The sequence below is a fragment of the Merops nubicus genome, unplaced genomic scaffold, assembly GCF_000691845.1.
Source record: "Merops nubicus isolate BGI_N331 unplaced genomic scaffold, ASM69184v1 scaffold18651, whole genome shotgun sequence".
In the NCBI taxonomy this organism is placed as follows: Eukaryota; Metazoa; Chordata; class Aves; order Coraciiformes; family Meropidae; genus Merops; species Merops nubicus.
In genome coordinates, this window is record NW_008589218.1 from 28,913 (window position 1) to 48,391 (window position 19,479).

The 19,479-nt window shown below is 42.1% G+C and overlaps 1 protein-coding gene across 1 annotated transcript in view; it reads right to left on the reverse strand.

The window, feature by feature from the left end:
• GPR112 (G protein-coupled receptor 112) overlaps positions 1-18,796 on the reverse strand; it is a 27,845-nt gene extending 9,049 nt beyond the window's left edge. The window contains exons 1-12 of the mRNA XM_008949534.1: positions 18,619-18,796; positions 17,350-17,967; positions 12,300-12,386; positions 10,693-10,787; positions 10,319-10,371; positions 7,344-7,492; positions 6,255-6,387; positions 5,619-5,737; positions 4,391-4,601; positions 1,814-1,979; positions 1,530-1,679; positions 587-709 (exon numbers count right to left, since the gene is read on the reverse strand). Of these exons, the coding sequence (XP_008947782.1) occupies positions 587-709; positions 1,530-1,679; positions 1,814-1,979; positions 4,391-4,601; positions 5,619-5,737; positions 6,255-6,387; positions 7,344-7,492; positions 10,319-10,371; positions 10,693-10,787; positions 12,300-12,386; positions 17,350-17,967; positions 18,619-18,796 (2,082 nt within the window). The remainder of the gene's footprint in view (positions 1-586; positions 710-1,529; positions 1,680-1,813; positions 1,980-4,390; positions 4,602-5,618; positions 5,738-6,254; positions 6,388-7,343; positions 7,493-10,318; positions 10,372-10,692; positions 10,788-12,299; positions 12,387-17,349; positions 17,968-18,618) is intronic.
• Between the last annotated feature and the right edge of the window lie 683 nt (positions 18,797-19,479).

The window sequence follows — 19,479 nt, forward strand, 5'->3', positions numbered from 1 at the left end:
CATTTTCAAGCTCTCATTAACTTGAACTTTAATCAAATTAATCTTATTGAATAATTTTGTGTGGAGGCTGGAGCATAAACAGTTGCCACGCAAAAATGTTAAGGTGGAACACAGTCCAGAAGTTTGAGCCATGCCCATCAAAACTGATTGAAGATAGATTTTAGTTTTGAAGCAAAACAAAACAAATTAATTTTTATATCTATGAAATGTTTTGATTTTACTTCTTTTGGCAACTAAAACAATTTGCTGAATTCTGAGCAACTACAAATCATTTCAGTCAACCCCAAAACCTGGCATTTTTTGGCCAATAAACTATTCCTTGAAAAAGATTCCCCAGATCAAAACAAGGAAAAAATTAAAACATCCCTTGCTGCTAAGCATGGATTTAGAAAGGAGACAAAAGCTTTACTAACCTGCAAGAATTAAAGACCAAGATCTCTCTGAACTGTCAATGTTTTGCTTGATTATCATGCAGAGGTCAGGCAGCAAAATGCTTTAAGTGTATTTGTCCTGTTGCCAGTTTATTGTAAGGCAAGTGAAATAGGCTCTGCTTCAACATGCCTCACATAAAATGAACACATCCTACCGTATTTTGGTCTATGTGCTGAAGAGTAATAGTCACAGGCTCATTAAGGTTCTGAATTGATGCATTTTCAATGCTGGCACTCACAACGTAAGTATTCAACCTCTGCTTCGTTAAACTCTCATCCTGCAGTGGCAAAAAAAAAGCATGTAAAAAAAAATCCAAGTTCTTCCTTGCTCCCATTTTTTTAAATTGTGTTTGTTGGAAATGGCAATCGTCTAAACACTATGGGATGCCTGATGTAATTTAGCTACTTGCTACTTCAATAGAAAATGTAGTTAGTTGCAAATTCAGCAACAGTCTCCACATCAGCCGAAGCAGAACAGAGTTTCAGATGCATCAGCTGCTTTGAGAAAGCTGTATAATCCTTTCAGTACATCAAAACATCTAGTTGTACATCATTAAGCTCATTAGACAGTAGACACAATTGTGAATGCTCCTTCTGTGTGAAACCCACAGCTCAGCACACTGTATGCTCCATCATACCGAAAGAAATGTCGCCCTTTTAAATTACACTCCCACCCCAAGTTAAAACACAGCAAGCACTAGAATAGTCCTCAACACTGCATATCAGTGCTGCTGTTCTTTAATGGAGATATAAATCTTGAAATTATTTTCATTATATTTGATACGTACTATGCATGCTCCTTAAGCAAGAACTTGCTGTCAAAGGAAGACCAGGGTACGTTCTCTTCCAGCTGAACAGAAGTATTAGAATAACATCAGCTACAGAAAATCAGGTCTACAAACACCTCTCAGAACGGCCTTGCCATGGGGAAGGTTTTGCTGCCTGGGTACATTTTCCCTGCACATTTCTTAGTGCTCTCTCCATTTGATGTTAAATGTACCCAGAAGAGATGATGCTATTGGGATTTTTCTTTTGCATGCACCAAGAACAGCTGAACTAATTAATGCCGTATTAACATTTGTTAGGAGTCATAGTTACCACAAAGAGTGAAGTAGTGCCAAAAAACTTGAACTGGATCTTTGAATGCTTGTCTGGGTCAGAGTGTTCAATCCCTAGGAATTTCTTCAGTGATTTTGGCAAAAACACCGAGGCCAAGGCCTTTCTGAAAGGGTTTTCTTGAACATTGATCTGCAGGAGAGAGAGAAGACACACTCAGAGCTGCCTTCCTCAGGTCAAATACACAACAGCATAAAATAGCAGCAGGATTATCTGGTTTAGTCTGTGATTCCTCAGTTAAGTATCCTTTGATGCTTTGCTCCCACCTTAAGATCCATGCCTCTGTCGTAGGAGGTAACGCCAAAAGCCAGTCCTCCAAACATGCTGGGATCTGGATGCACCACCACCAAAGCCAAGGAAGTGGTTATGACTGACATATTTCTTTCTGTGCAAGTCACCTTATAGCCTATCTTCTCAGTTGTCTTCAGGATACTTTACCAAGAGCAACAGCAAGGGGAAAAAAAGGAGGGGGAAAAAAAAAAAAGATAAATTTCTTGAAATGTTCTCCTGGCTTCATAATATGAATCCAGGAGACATTCAGCTAAAAACCTCTGCTCTGATTTATGATCACAAGGAGCAATTGCTAGGGCAGAATGGGCTCATTTTGGGGAAGGTGGCATTTTGTCTGGCAGGTGGTGGCAAGCATTTGAGTTAGCATGTTTCAGCAGCCTGAAAGTCAGGCAGGTAGAAGATACCCTCCTGTGGGGACAATGTAAGGTGGTTCTAGGGAGACCTGAGCTGAAATTCACACCCAAAATTAATACTATATTTCATCTGGGAGGCAGTAATTTGTAAAACCTGTTAATCTGATTATTTTCAAACATGTAATTGTACCCTCAGATAAAATACCAGAGCCAGAATAATTTTGTCTGCAAGGGACCTCTGGAGGCCTGTCATCCAACTCCCCACCTCCTCCAGGCAGGGTGTACTTGACAGGTAGTTCAGCTTGCTCAGGGTCTTGTCCAATAAAGCTCTGAATATCTGTGAGGATGAGATTTCACAGGCTTTCTGGGCCCTGCTCTCAGTGTCATTGTTGTTTTGGGTTTTTTTTCCTAAGTAAGGAGAGGAGGCTGGAATTCAAAGGAAGCAGCAATTAGGGTTCCTTAATGCTCATGGGTATTAAGAGTCAGAGACAGCTCCATGTCTTGTCTGGCCTCCCTTAAGGCTATTCAACAGTATGCAAAAAGGGATAATTATTGAAAACGTGTATGACAGCTGGCTCTGACAGACCAAAAGAAATCCTTCCTGTCCTCCTTTGGCCTGGTGTTATCTTTGTGCATGGTCAGTCCCAGGCACACAAGGAACCTCATGGGATCCTTCAGCCACAGCTGCTCTAGAGCTGCAAAGTCTGGAATTCAAGTTCCTCAGAACATCTGGGATCCAAAATTTCTGCTGAGGCCTGAAAGAAGGAGCATAATGGCCCTTGTGAGGATGTCATGCTAGCACTTGTTAGGCAACATCACAGTGGCCATACTCTTTTTGAGGTATGATTTATGAAAAAACTAAAATAACTAAGATTCTACCAAAAAAACTGTAAAGACATTGTTATTACAACTTTTACATCCCAAATCTATCTCCATAAAGTCTCAGGAATCCAGGTTCTATTAGAATATCATCCTTGTCCCTAAATCTTTCCATTTCACAGGAGAAGAATTTGAAGTGATGGATATTCCTCTTAAAAACCCCCCCAGGCTATTTGAGAAGGCAGAGGTGTTGGGTGCTGGCAGCTATCACAGCCCCCACGCCACACACTGCAGAGCAGCAGACTTTGAATAGACAACGTACAGCCAAAAGGATCACGATGCTACTCAATGCTTTCTCCCTGGCAGATTTTCCAAGCTATTTTTGGCTACTCCTCCTTGCAGAGTCTTGAGTTTGAAAAGACAATGCGTAGTTGTCCAGTGCAAGCAACTGGGCTGCCTATGCCCACCTAGAACTTAAGTGCAAAGTTCCTTTTTCTTGATTTTGATATTTGTTTTAATATTTCTTATTAAAATATCATTTTACATTAAGTGAGAAAAAATTGCAGAGGGGCACAGTCTTTAAAATGAGAGATGCTGAAAGACTGTTGTATATGATGAATATGGCATCTCTTAGACTGTTGGTTAGTGTTGAATTTGCCAGTGCAAAGTAGAATAAACTTTCCTATTTGGAGCTTCAGGCCACGCAGTGAGAAGTGGGCAAGCTGTTTTGCCCAGACCAGAAACAAGTAAACCCTGTGCACTTGCACTTGCCTTTGTAAAGGCTGGCAGTAGCTTTCTGAACAGTGCACTGCTCAGCAACAGGAGCCACACATTTCAAAAACAGGTTGTTGAGTTACCTTTAACATGTCAAAGAAGAGAGATGTTTTTAAAGTTATCTAGCAACCTCAATTTTAGCATGTGTGAGAATCACATAATGGACATAGGATCCTAAATGTAGGTTTTGAAGGCTAACATTGCATAGCTATGTTTGAAAAATCTTTATCAGCACTGGTACCGCACTCCAGTCTGTGTGCTGGTGGGACAGATACGTGTCTCCATGCTGACCTGCCAACAGACCTCACTGCTGAGCTGTAAAGATCACCTCTGAGGTGAGCTGGCAGCTAGGCAGTCTCCCTGCTCTGCCTCCAGGCTGGAATGCCCAGAGAGAACAGCTCTGTGGTGGTGACTTCTGCAGAAGTGGTTCTGCGAAAGGAATCTCTGACAACACAAGAGCCAACCTCTACTGCTAAGAACCACAAACCTCTTTAAGATCCAAGTACAGAAATTACTAACTCTTGTGGTGGTGCTTCAATAAACTGAACTCCTGCATGGTGCCACTTTAGCTTAGGAAGCCATTTCTGGGCAAGTTATCTTACTTACCTATTGGTCATTTTTCTAATGTTCTGATCTTCCATTTCTTGCAGCAAAATATAGCTTAATATAGACAATGTAGTCTCAGCAAGTATCATGCTCATATCTGCAAGACTTATGATATCAGAAATTTTACTTGTAATGATTTTTAATTCTTCCATGTGCAGTGTTGCATCTGGCAAGAGGTATAAAATATGCTGTACAACATCTTGTGCATTCTCTGGAAAAAAAAAGAGAGTACAGATGATTTATGTGGCACAGCTGTATGTCTAGCTATATAGCTACATGTCTCTATGTTAAAGCAGGGAGTTACTCTGCTTCTCCTGTATTTCCATATGGTCATGATGCTTCTGATCTATTACAGCATTATGTCCTAAGTTAATAAGTTGTCAACATGTCAATGATATGGGCAAAAAATTCAAAGTAAAATCTGGATATCTCAGGTTGTATTTTAAAGGAAGAAAACGATGTATTTTTCAGAAGAATATTTTCACCTGCTTTTGAATTATAAAGTTTATCTATAAATAATATTTACTTTTAACTTTGGTCACATTTCTGAGTTCAGAATGACACAAGATCTGCCCCTCTCCCCAAATGCTATTTAACTGGTATAGCAGCAAAAGCAAATTCTGAATGGCATAGTTTGTAAATTTCTATTTGCCATTCATCATCTCACCATCCTTCTGTATTTTTTTAACAGAAGCTGAGTTTTACACCCTGGGAGTCAGACAGACTGTATGCAACTGTACTTATCTTTCAGTGATCTATTATTTGATGCCACTGCTGAGTAGGTGGATGAGCTGTGGCATTGTTTTTGTTCACCATTCAAACAACTCGCACTGTTTGGCATAGCTTAAAAAAGATAGAATCAGGTAGTAAAGGTCATCTTATAATTTACATGAATTACAGCACAAACTTTTCAATTCCACCAATTTGTGCTTCTTTGTAGGAGATATTATGAACTACTTTGATGTGGTAAGAGAGAGAGGCAAAACCTGTCACATTACTCATTGTTTTTTTACTTAGTTCTAAATCTAAGCATAGGAATTGAGACAAGTCTTCAAAATACTAGGTAGACAATTTTTAAGCACCTGCAAAATTATTCTACATTAGAACCACTTTTAAGATGACCAGGTGAGTAGGACACATAAAACTATCAACATCTGACATAAGCATTATCTGGGCATAACCATTTTTACTTTGATTGACTGTGTCACTGGAGTATCTGGTGCCTTACCTTCTGTAACTGTGACATCATGGAGGTCTAAAATATTATTTGGAAGTTCTTTCAGTAATTTACATGCAGTCATATTTGGTTTCTTCCAGAAAGCTTGCTCAAGTTCAATATTTATTGCACTGAAAAATAAAAATAGTGTACATTTTTAAAGAAAAAAATACATAATTGATATTCTTCATATTTCTCATTTAAGTAGCTAAGAATGTAATTAATTAGCCCAATTTTGAAAACTGACTTGCAAGACAGATTTGACTTAGCACTCATTTAGCAGAGTGGGAGCAGAGCCCAAATGCCAGAGCAATTTGAAATGCATCTGGAGGGCAGACAGCCATAAATCAATGGCACAGAATGCTACAGTGCATCTGCTTCCCCCCTGCTCAAGCAGCAAGTTGGCCTCATGCTGTGCTGGCTTCCCCTGCTGCAGGTGATGGGGCTGACACAACGCTCCTCTTCCTGCAGCCCAGGCTGGACTGGCCCTGTATGCTTTGCACCTTCCTTGGCACAGCACTGCTGTGTGCCAGGACACAGCACCAGCTGCTTTCCCATCACACAAGGCGGGGTGCTCCCTCCCACTTCCCATGCGAGACCCAGAATGGGATGATCTGAGAACCAAAATGGGATGATCTCATCACTCACCAGCTCCTCTCAGCCAACTGCAGAGGGTTCTTCCTGCAGCTGACTTCCACTTTGGTAGCTGGACTCGTTACTGGCCAGGAATAATTCCCCTTGTAGGTCGTGTGTGAAAAGCTTTCTGGACAATCCATTAGTGCTGAGGAAGAAATACGTAAAAGCTCTTTAAAAAGATTTCCTAGTTCAGAAGAAGAGCCCCCCTCCTGACAGCCAGGGACCTCGCTGCTCTCGGGACCTCCTCTCCTGATGGGAAAGAGCTGTAATTTGCAGATTTGATAGGAGTATTCTACAAGTTTAGTAGCTTCAAGAAAACATTTTGCTTAAATATTTTTCTCTGATTTTATACAATTTTTTCTGTTTTGTTTGACAAGGTCATTTCTGAAATAAGTGTCAGCTTCCCAGCATTACAAACCATATTTAATGACAGTACATCCTACAGGCTTTTCTAATCTATCTCTATCTAGCTTTCACACTGCCCTCATTATCCTATCAATGTCTTTCCTCCAGGCTTGTAGTTTTATTGTCTGCAGCTGAACTTTTGTAAGTCTGTAGTATAAAATGTTTCTGGTTCTGTTTTTTTAAGTTCAAGTACAGTCTGCTAGCTCTTATCTCTGGCTTGCTTCTGTTTTTTAAGGAGGGACAGAGATTGTAACCAAACCAAGAGAGATTATTTGTGACTCGAGGCTTGATCCAATGTGCACTAGCACTAAGCAAATGTCAGCAGTGGCTTTGGTTTTGGTGTTTGGCTCTGACCTGCCTCAATAGCCAGGCTCTGGGGTACTGGCTATTTATGAGCAGGGGCCCCTGGACTTGCTGCTGTATCAGCCTCACCTTGCCTTCATTGCAAAGATGCTTCAACCTTCCCTGGCACCAGGACTCAAGTTTCAGCTTACCTGTTTGTCTGGAAGCCAATTTTTTGATCTTCCTATCATTGGATGATGTTCTACAGGTTGCCCTTCAGATGAGGTCAGTCTGGATTACTTGTAAGGACTTTTTTTCTAGCCTAACCTCTGCACAAAATTTAAATTTGATAAAATGCTTGTAGCCAGAATTACAAAGTACATGATTTCCAAAGAGGTCTTACTGAAGTATTACCTATTGGCTTGATAGCCACATCTCCAGGTTTCACATATAAGGATAATGGTCCCTCTTTGTAAGTGTCATTGAACAACTGTTTGATCTTGAGACTCAGAACTTCTTGTACTTCAAGTGATGTGGCCTTTATAATGGCCTTACAGATGTAGCTGCAAATATAATACACAAACAAGGGTACCATATTAGTAACACTTCACAATTTAAGTGGCTACAAAATTAAGGAGTAACCCCCAAAATTGTATCAAATTGGATAAGTTATGTCTGTATTTTGCTCACCATAAGTGCAGTCCTATGGCCAATGTCAACAAATGCCACTTCTTACATACACTAGGACCTTATCACTGGAAATGCTTTCTCAAGTACAAACTGTTGGGAATACTGATACGAGAATCTTTTTATGGTTTCATGGTAATAGGTTTCCTAAACATGTTATCTTTTCAAAGGAACTTCTCTGTCATAAGTAATAATTTTCAACCATGTTTTAAAGTTTGGAGTGAACTAGTCATAAAATGATAGGTCCTTGAGTACCCCTGTGTCCAAACAGAGGCAGCAGGTTCCAAGGCCCCCTGGAAACTGAGCTTTAAGAAACTGCTTTCAGTATCTCCACTGGCTTCCAGCTTTCTCTCCTCAAAACAGCTATTCTTCTGGGTAAATATGTTTGCTGACTTTAAGAGGTTTGGAAAGACCATATCTCTCTTTGAATGGCATGCCAGACAGATGCATGGAGCCAGCTCTCAATTGTGGATGAGCCACCTCAATGGACCTCTAATTTAACTGAGCACTAGTAAGTGAGATTTCCTTAGGCCTGGGATGTTTCAAGTGTTTCCAACTCACTCCTGTCTCTACACAGTTGCTCTCCACTCAACATGGCCTTTGTAAACCATTTGCAACCCCTTGAAGGTGATGGGAAGCCAGGTCCCCTTCCTCTTCTGGCCTGAGGTCAGAAGTCAATTCTAATTTCCTACAAAAGAGGTGCAGGATTCATCCTGGCATTTTCCTTGGACACTCCACTCACTGTTCTGGCCCCATTGAAGGATACTGCTCACAGCCAGCCAACTCTTACAGCACAGCACAAACCTCCTAGCCTGCCATGGAAGCACTTTGAGCCTCTCAAGATATGACAGAAACCTTGGATGCTAAAATACAATTCCCTAAGTCAAGCACTAATGTGGCTCTGACTCTACATGTGTTGTTCTGTTTTATACAACTAAAGGTTCCACTTATTCTGAAACTAAAACAGCTGAGGTGGGGTAGAATTCCTCCTCATCCTAAAAATAAGTCACTATAAACTATAAGAACTCTGTTCATAACCGTGGGTCTTACCTTTGTGACATCTGCTCTACCTTCATCTTCAGTTCACGTGGAAGCACACAAAAAGTTAAAAGCTGTTAGAATCATCTTGGTGTAAGGTGGAATGAAAGCAAACAGCAGAAACTCAGTGTATTCATTAAAAGAGAGCCTGTTGCTTTAAAAGTTATTGGAACTGGACTCTACAGTCACCTTTGTTTCACAGTACTCCTAGAGGTACATCAGGATAAAACAGAGCATCATAGTGTATTGATGTTGCCTCATGCAGAGAACCTTGTAGAGATTGCTGGGCACATCCAGCATTCCTCTGCCTGCATGGGACATGTCAATATCTGTTAAGACACAGTGTCTCTCCAGCCCAGCAATTTACATGGGGTACACCTACCAGATCAAAGGTCAATATTTAATAGTTTCATCAAAACACAATAGTTCAGCATTTAAACCATGCAATTACTATATCTTTTATACAGACATAAGAAAAATTAAGTTTTTAAATTAGAAAATAACAAATTACATACATGAACCCTCTTATAGACACTGCTTTGTGGATAATTACCCCTGCAAGCAAAAGAGAATAGAATAATTAGTCGTTCATAATAAGTATATAAATATAATATGACCCATTCTGTATCACCTAAAAAAATGCATCTTGTGACCACAGTGAGCCAGACCTTGCAGAAGAGAAGTCATCTCAAACTCAGCCTAGGTAAAGCTATGTAATTCACCAGGACCAAGTGCTGCAGCAGGTATGCACCCTGCCAAAAAATGCTTCTTCCAGAATGGGACCCACCCTTCTCTTATGGTTTTCTGAGCCAGATTCAGCTCATGTAAATAGTGCAGTGTGTTACTATATTGTCATTTGTAAAGCAAGCAGTAACTGTGGAAGTCAGAGAAGAAAGTAGAAGTTGAAATAGGCATAAAATGATGAAACTCCATGTCTGTAAAAGTGATACTTCTATGAATTGCTGAGTACCCCTCTCAACTGCTCACAGCTCGGGTATGAATACAGCTGCATTGGGCTAAAAGGGATGAAATAAAAAAGCCTTGTGCAACAGACCATTCTTTCTGAGCAAGGTTTTGGAAGTATAATATTCTTCCATAAGACACTGCCACACAAAAGCCAGTGTGTACCTACTTACACAAACGAGATGGCCCTCGGGGTCTGTGACCCTCACTCTGTGGTGGATGTGACCCCTAAACTCCTTTGCACTCATGGCTGAAACAGGGCTCCAGCAGTATGAATGTGAGTGAGCCCTGCAGGTACCAGTGCTCTGCCTTACTTTACATCTCCTGCAAGAATTCTGTACTTTTTGAATTGCCAGGATGGTGTAACAGATACATCAGCCCTCCTGACTCATTGTTCACACACTGCAGAGGCAGCAAAGATTTCATCTTTGTCATGAGCCAATGTATATGATCAAAGACGAGGTCTCGGTTTGGCAGCAGCTACGTGCCTTGCATTAGGCAGGGTATGGATTTTCGGGTGAATGAGCCCAGCAAACAAGGTGTGAGTGTTCCACATGAGCACAGTTGTGCAGATCTGGGGGTTTGGTTTACACCCTTGTCACAGGACTGGTCAGTTGTGAAATGGGTATTTGGAACCTGGCTGCAGTTTCACTCAAAGGACAGAGGGTCAAGGTGACACAACTATGCAGCCAGAGGCTTACCTGACTTTAAAGTTTGTCACAACAAATTCTTCTCCAGTAAATACAATACTAAACTGGAAAGAAAACAGTAACGTTTTTATTAACTTGAATTATCAGTACTTTATGCAGATCTTCTTGTAAACTTAGAATTGTCATCAAAATTCTAAATCCCAATGAAAAAGGCTAAAAATTTTTACAAAATGTCAAAACTATTCCTTTCCTTCAGAATTAATTTTATCCTGTTAAAAATGCATTGGATAACATGATTCTGAAACATCACAGTACTGTGACATGCAATTTCTGTGCTGTCCCCTCAGTTTGCATTCTGTACCAGCTGTCCTCATAATCTGATACTTGCTAGGAATACATGAGAATGAGAAAAGAAAGCTACTTACCCAGTTTTCAAGAAGCTTCCTTGCATCATAGTAATCAGGAACTCTCTCAGTTGTGTAGAAAAGAGAAAAGTTCGTGTCAACGTTAAAGAAGCTGACTGTAAGAAGAGAACATAAGTGAGATGCTTCCTGCAGTTTGCACAGAAGGTGCCTGTGCCCCTTTCCATCTCCTCACCCTCTGAACCACAGTTGTGTTTCCCATTCCCATGGTCACCAAGGCTCTTGGGCAATCCCAAACTCTAAGTGCCCAAGTCTAGATTACTGATGTCTTGCTAGGAATTTTATTAAATTTCTAGTCTAAAGGCCCAAACACGTGGTCAGGTTATCAAAGCTTAACAAACAAGTTGTTTTATACTTGTGGGTGTGCTAATTTGGCTTTTACTGCCTAAGAATGCACAGGAAGAGACAGGAGGATCTGCTGACATACAACACCTTGCTAAGCAGCAATAGCTTAAACACGTGACTGGCTCTTAGCTTGTCACATGTAAGGCAGCAGTGTCAGTGATGAGCATGTCAGCATTTAAAATGTCCTTGTTCAGCACTTACGTGGAATGGAGCCATTGGCACTACGGGTCGGAGGGAACGGGGGCAGTGTAGGAGCCCTTCCTGAGGATGTTTCACTTGAGCCTGCTGAAAAGTGTAAGGAAGAACATAGTCCAGGTGAGAGAGGGGTAGGAGTCCTTCAGAGAAGGTCACCGTAACAAAGAGCTGCTGTTGACCCACAGACCCCTGCAGGGTGAAGGCAAAGGAGGAACATACACCTGTGTATGGTTGGGTTTTTAATTTCTCCCAAGGTAACTACAGCCTAACAAGTGAGAAGACAGGATTTGAAGAGTTCAGAGCACAAGGAAGACCAGGCATCCTGCAATATTATCTTCTTCATTGCTTTTGTTGAAGAGCAGTTACCTCTCTGTCTCCTTCTTGCTCATGTAACCTGTGCCAGCCTTCAGGAAAAGGCACTTGTCAGATACTGAATGCTAATGCCTTAACATGCAGCAATCCACGCGAGATGAACATTGATATTTATGGTCTCTGGTTTAATGATAACCTGGCATAAGGATTCCCATTGTAAATGCTGGCCATCCTGCCTGTTGTTTTCAAAGTAAAGAATTCCAAGAATTTGTTCATAGCTAATTTTCCTTGAAGTGAATCACCTTGTCAAGCCAAATATGATTTTGCATTTCACAGGCAATCTGCCACATCATCAGGGAGACAGGGACAAAATGGGTGATGTTTGTCCCATGTACCACAGAAAAATGCAGTGAACCAAATCACCATACAACATTATAGGCCTCAGGGATGACAGAAAAGCAGGATCATAAGATTTTGCTCTAGAGGTACCATTTCCTTGCTATGCTGGTAATTTGTGGGTTTTTCTTCACTCACATGACTGTCAGAGACTTGACATTCTAGCTCTGACTAAAAGAAATAAATTTACCCTGTGAATACGGAACCAAATGTCTGTGAATAAGGAGTGTGGTTGGAAATAAGTAGGATAAAGCCACGCTTCATAAAATATTGTTTTCTGTACTGTAGTTCAAGATAAAGAGAATCACCCATGCTTAAAATATAACAACCCTTCTCTGACCCATTCAAATCAATGGCCATACCTCCATGGACAGTAACAGAAACAGGGGCTGTTAACAACCTGAAGCCTCCGATTTCTATCTTAAATAGCTTCAGATTACTTTGTGAACCTGAAAGGACAGGCGAAGTCAAAAGCCCCTTCTGCATAGGCATGGCACAGCACACAAGGTTCTGCTTCCTAGACAAACAAGCAACTTTACCCTTTGCATGAAACCACAAGTTCTACACTCATCACAAAGTCAAACCAGAGCAATCTCTTGAATTCCAACTTCATGAACAAGAGGACAAAAAAAGCTATTAGAAGTCCAGCTCTGACTTATCTCTCCAAGGTTGGCTCTTGAAGACTAAGCTCAGACCCTTCAGTCTTCAGCTCAGGCCTTCAGCCTCCAAATGCTCCTCAGAGGTGCTGGTCTGCGTTTTGGTATCATCTCATGATCTAGGAAAGCAGTTTCAGCCCCCATGGTATCAGCAACAGAGGCAGCATGCTCACAGCTGTCCGACAACTGAGCCAGGAGGCTCTTCCACACCTGGAGCCAGCGGGATGGGAAGCAGGAAAGATGCACGAGCTGTTCAAAAGATCAAACTGTCCAGAAACTTGCTTTGGCAGAGCTCTTTGTAGCACAGTCCTTTCTGCTCCCAGGGTTTACAGAAAGCTGTAAAAATAGAAAGCCTGCTTTCCCCATGATGCTTGGTGAAGCTTAGATTTTCATTTGGACATCTCCTTACTCAGGCCTTTTGCTTCTGAGGTGGTAGTAAACCGATAGAAAAAAAAAGGACTAATTTAATCTGCTTCACCCTTCCATTAAGACACTAGCCAGTCTGGGAGCAAGCTGCCACATTGCCATTTCAAATCCTTTGCCTACCATAGGTCAGAAACATGACCTGACATAATGGCTATTTGCTGATCCTAAATTTGGAAAAGACCTAGCTGCAAGTCAGACCCAGAGCTTCAATACAAAGGCCTCCCACCAACAGCCACTAACACTGCTTAACATACACTTGAATATGCAGGAAGCAAGAAGCCTGAAGTATCTACTAAATTAAAAACAAAACCCTAGAGACAAAGGAAAACAACTCCTCTAAAGAAAACAGAAGGACCTGGAACTAAGTGGGTGTGCTTTTTCCATCAGCTCCCATGCACACCAAGCCCTCCCCATCCTCACAACACACTATCATGAGAATAGAAGAAGCAAACCTAGAGTACTTGACCCCCAGTGCTGCACAGAGACAGGTATTCCAGAATCCTGTTACTTCAATCCCACAGTTTAAATTTCTAGTGGAAACCTGTATGCCTTCCAGTGGTGTGAAATGGGTTCTGTGAGCCCCAGTGTGATGCGACAAATAATTAATCCCTGGTTTCAAGCTCATAGAAAATGAATGTCTTGTTACAAGCTCTTTTCAAGAATTGGTGTCACAGTGTAAGTGTGAGGAGAACGCAGAAGGGCCAGTACTGTGCAGACATTAGGGTTGGACTCGATGACCTTTAGAGGTCCCTTCCAACCCAATACATTCTATGACTCTATGACTTGCCCTATCACTGGAATAAATTCTTTTTTCTTTCCTTTCAGAAATACAGCCACATTAAGCTTTGATTTATCAAGCCATAGACCAAACCGTTTAACGCCTAGGATTTAACTTGTCCTTCTGATTGTTACAGTGCTGCAGATCCTCTCCAGACAGGAGGAATCTGCATATAGCTGAGTGATTATAGGCTCCACTCTGTTCCTGTTGTGAGCAGTAAAATGTTTCAAAACCCATTGCCTCAGGGGTGATGTATGATATCATCCAGCGTCAGCCAGGATAAAATAATAATAAAAAAAATCCTAGGGGAAAAAAAAAAGAGAAATAGCCAAACAGCCACAAACCCATGCTAATGAGGAGTGTAATTCACAGTGCGTTTTCATCTCCTTACAAATGAAGCATAATTACAATCTCACAGATTCTAATTTCTTTCTTTCTCATTATCACCTGAAGAAAAAAAAAAAATCTGTTTCTTCTCACATGTCAAGGATCATTACCAGCAGGCAGGTGTGGGACTAGCCACCTGCACCCTGCAACTTCATTTGCTTTAATTAACATGCATGTCATTCCATTCATGAAAGGAGGGCTAGGGCGTGATGACAGATGAGATCTGAAGCTAGAAAAATACTGTACCGCTGACATTTTAAAAGTCCTAGTCATGGATTTTGATTTGATAATTTAATAAATGGTTTACTTGGCATCTTGTAAATATGTATGGTTTCCAATAGAAGAGCAGCAAAAATTAGACCAACCAATACGAGAACGGTAATAAATATATTTCTATATTATTAGCAGTCATTTTGAGATATTTTATATTCATCTCTTTCCCAGATTATTTAAAATTAAGAAGAAAAATCAGTGTGTGGGTGAGGAAGGGGGAGGAAGAGATGAAGACTGTGAGTCAGTGAGAGGATGAGAACACATGCTTTTACTTCTACACTTTTAGCAAAGGCACAGCTGAGCTGGAAAAGTAACAGATCATCTTCAAGAACTCTGAGAAAAAAACAAAGGCTGAACAATAACTTTACTCCTACTACCAAGCAAAGCCAGTGAAATTGCTATGATAATTGTATTACTTTTAAAAAGTCAACACACCTTCTTACGGCTGCTTCCTGCTACATTCACATGAGAAGTTTCACTCACTCTGCCTAAATGAGCCCTGGCCTTCCAAAAGTAAGGTAGGATTTCCAAAACAAAGGAGGTTGCCCAACTTCCCAGCACAACTGTATAAGCTTTCTACTGTCAAGGTGAACCAAGCAATGCACAGGTCTATAAACAATAGAAACACAAGAAGCAAACCTTTCAGCTAGTAATTGTTACAGGGCCTAATTGGCAACCTGAGTCATGACATGAGCATTTTAGTGGCACTTCCCTATGACATTTCACTACATCCCAACACTCTGGCACAACTCTTTCTTATACACATACCCCAGATGTTCTCACATAGACTCAGTATGTATGATGTCCCATAGAAACTGCAGCCAAATGCAGCTTCCCCTATTTGACAGACAGGACTTAAATCTCAGTATGGATTTACACCACTCACTGTTATCCCTGCCTATCATCAGTATATCTCTGTGCAATTGCATGAATTTCAGCTAATTAAAGGAGCAGATTTATAGCAGAAGTGAAGGTCTTGCTGAGATCTGACACTACATTCTCAAAAATGATTAGAATTTATTAACATCTCTGTAACTAGGACTTCACAACAGTCATCTTAGTTATTGCTCTTGGGAAAATGTCAAATTCCAGTAGCTGTTCTCCACATGTGGAACACAGTGTGGATCCAGCAGTCCATGGGACCACAGGCAAGAGCAGCCTCTGTTACTGCTGGTGTAGTTCAGAGACCAAAACTGCTGCTTCCCCTTGCTGATAACCTTTGAATATTTGGGCCAACATCTTCCAGACTGAATGTCTAATTCAGGCTGCACTGGAGAATCCTTAATAATGGGGCTTTGAGCAACCTGATCTCGTGGGAGGTGTCACCCCCCATGCAGGGGGGTTGGAACTAGATGATCTTTAAGGTCCCTTCCAACCCAAACTGTCCTACGAGTCTATGAACTAGAGGAAATGGCCTGGTTCTTGGAGACTACTTTGGAGGAAGAAAAGGCTTTGACCGTTGAAAGCCTCTCTCTAACCTGACCATTGAAAGCCTCTCTCTAACATGCTCTGTCTCATTAAAAAGCTGCTCAAATTCATCCAGGTTATTGTTTTTGAAAAAAACAAAGCACGGGAACACTGAGCAGAGGCTTTTAATTTAGGTGCTAAATTTTTCATCAGCTAACATGATGAAGCTTCTCACAACTCCTGCCAAGCCAAGTGCAGGCCTTTCCCACAGAACAGATGGGCCCGAGGGCAAAGGTGTTAATTGGAAAAGGGAAACAGAGCCTTCCTCCTCCCTCCTCATCAGAACATGTCCCACTCCCAGTCAGGACATAAGTGGGGAAATAGCTCCAGCAACAGGCAGTGCAGAAAGAGGACAAGTGGATAAAGGCAAGAGAGAGATGGGAAGGTCAGAATTTACAGCAATTGTTATTAGTGCCTGCATTCATTGGTGCAGAGCAAGGGGCTGTGCAATGGTGGTGGTGGGGGAACCCTCAGAGCACAGGTTTCAGCAGCAGTTGGTGATTTCCTGATGCACTTCTCACTGAGTGGGACTCTGGTTCAATGAAACCTGGAGCAGGAGATGGCAAAGTGCAGCGGGAGCTGCGGTGAAGTCAGTGGGTGCTGCACTTGACAGACATGTGCTGTCTGGTGGGATGCTCCTTGAATTCTCAAAATCGACACCTGAAATGGCCAATTACTTCTGACTGTGCCTCTGCTTTTGCCATGAAGCCATCAACTTACAGATGATTACTAAAGATGCATTCACTGCTATTGTAGAGCACCTAAATATCATAGCATGTTGTTAGTTTTACCTTAATTAGTCAATCAGTCAGTCTTGGTCCTCTGTTTTAATACTGTGTAATTTAAGTACTGTGTAGTACATACAGACATCAGGCTTGAATGATGAGATAACCCAAAACACTACCAAAGTGCTTTTGCTGAGAGTTCTTTCATTGAAGCAACATCCCTCTAGGACACACAACAGGAGTCTTGTGGAAAAGTAATTACTATAATCTAACTAATGGCTCTAGTTAAATATTGTTAAACATATTGGAAGCAAATATCTGTGTCCAACCTCCTTTGCTCAATGTCAGGCTAGGTGAGTAGCAGGTTGGTGCCCCAGCAGAATGATGAACCCTTAGAAGATTCATCTAAAAAATGCCACTTGGCAGCAGCCTCCCTGGGATTTCAGTGGCAGAACCTGCCCCTGCCAGCTTTCCCTCATCCACAACATCAGTACCTGCCTCAAGAGGAGCCTGTGTGAGCGAGTAACAGTGTCCTATGCATGGCTACAGCTCTGTCCACTCCTGGTCTCAGTCACAGTAGCAGTGACTCAGAGGCAGTTAGACAATCCCTGTTGTCCTGAGCAGTGGAGGGTTCCCTGCTCTGTGCGTGATCCCCGGCAACACGCAAGCCCCATGAAGAGGAACCACTGCAGAGACTCACCGCAGCGCAGGTCATGGTCTGTGACAGGGGGGATGCTGCTGAAGTTCCAGTGCTCCTCCTTCCAGCTGACAGTATTGCCCATGGTGCAGCCCAGCAGCTCTTCCTGACCCATCACACGGTCCCACATTTGGAAGTAGTACAAGCTGCCAATGAAGCTGTTGCTGACCCACACAATAAAGCCATCCTTTCTTCTGTGCAGATGACCCAGCACCAGGCTACCCTTGGGCTTCAGGCACTCAGCTCCACCCATGGCTTCGGTATATATCAGATCACCATTGCAGTAGACCTCCAGCAGTTGTTTCCTGTTGTCCCAGGAGCAGCACACGCTATACCACACAGAAAGGGCCAGATCAATCTCAATGTCTCGTCTGGTGCCAAAAAGATAGACTCTCAACTGTTTGTTTTCTCCAGAGAGCCCAAGCTCTATGTCATTTATGTCAGTAGAGGCGTTGTCAGTGTCATAGGAAAACGCTGCCCAAGAGCTGACATTGGCAGCCCGGTTCAGGTCAATGCACACCGTGAACTGGCATAGCTGAGGGATGCTGATGTTGACCAGAGACACATACTTATCATTCCTGCCCAGTAAATCCAGTCTTTCTCCATGCAGATAATGTGTTTCTGTAAGCAAACGGCATTAGGAAAGGGGGTGAAGAAAGGAAATAAAGTGTCACTTCCAGAGAGAAAGCTGCAGTATGACCTCACAGTGGGAACGTCCTTGAATGCTAACTAAATATTCAGAAGTTTCCTCTATTTCTAGTTTTTGCTGCCTTTGAAATTTAATTCTGAGACCACTGACTCTACCAGTAAAGAGAAGAGTTTAATTCTGTGAAGGAAAAGTTAAAGTCCTCGAGACAAACAGGACTCATTACAGAATTCAGGTCTGGGGTCCACATGGTCCAGTACCAGTGTGGGTGTCCAGTGCAAAGGTCTTAGTTCAGCACATGCTGGGCAAAGCAGTGTTTTCAGCTTTGGCTCCCACGTGACATATCACAGCCATGGCCTTCAGGTTTTAGGTCAAGGTTTCTGCTAAAAGTAAAAATCATAAAGATTGTCCTTTTCTCAGGCTCTGGAGAAATTGTTTGGGCATCTTTCTTCTTCATTATTTCCAATTATCTTATTATATCTTTACAACTTGCTCAAAAGGTTTTGCTGACAGAGGCAGCCTCTCTGAGTAATACTGACTGCAGACCTACACAGGCAGCAACTTGCCCACAAGTGGCCCCAGCTCTGACTGCAGAGTAGCAGAATAGTAGCTGCAATGGCTCTAACTCAGCCAGTTTGGTTCCTGGAGCAGTTTGGCAGGAACACCAGCAAGCTGTGGTGGGTCATTCACTCTGCTTATCTGGATTTTGCACTCCATGTTAAGTGTCTGTTGTATATCTGGAGAGGAGCCAGCCCAGTGTAATGATAAGAAACAGATCTCCATTCTGTCTCCTGGATTTGCCATGGTCTCCTACTCAGCAAGTCCCACTGCAGTCGCTGCCAGACACAACAAAGTCCCTTCCCCAGGCATGAACCTCTGTGAGCGTGCCCAAAGCCACCGAGCAGCAGCAGTCCACAGGCAACACGCTTAGACAGCAGCACAGTCACTGAAGGCAGGAGCCAGCTCCATGTGCCACCAACAGACTGTTTCTGCAGGGGGTGAGGTGGCCCCACATGCACCATCACCGTGGTAATTACTCAGATTCAAATTGTAACCTCCTGTGCAGGTCTTCTGCATCTTTAACTTCCCATTACATTCACGTGTTTACATGGGCTTCACTAATGCAGGATATATTTCTTCTCGATAAGAACTGCCTTTAAGCTGAGTCTTTTATATCTAGAAGCTGTTTTTGCAGCATCTTCTTCAAATGAACTTAATTTTTTCCAAACCTGATTGCCAGCCGTGTAAATTAGGTATAAATCCCCCAAGTCCAAACTGAGCAATAAGCCTCTCGTGACTATTTGCACTTCTAATAAAGGTCACACCTGTAGTGGGCTGCAAAAGTAGCTGACACTTCCCATCTGCTCCTCACGCTTCAAATTAGAAGCAAGTAGGAAATGATCCATCTGCAGAGTCTAATTCCCTGTAGGTGAACAGAAGTGGTGCATTGCTGTCCTAGCACAACCTTGTGTGCTTGAAGCGTAAAG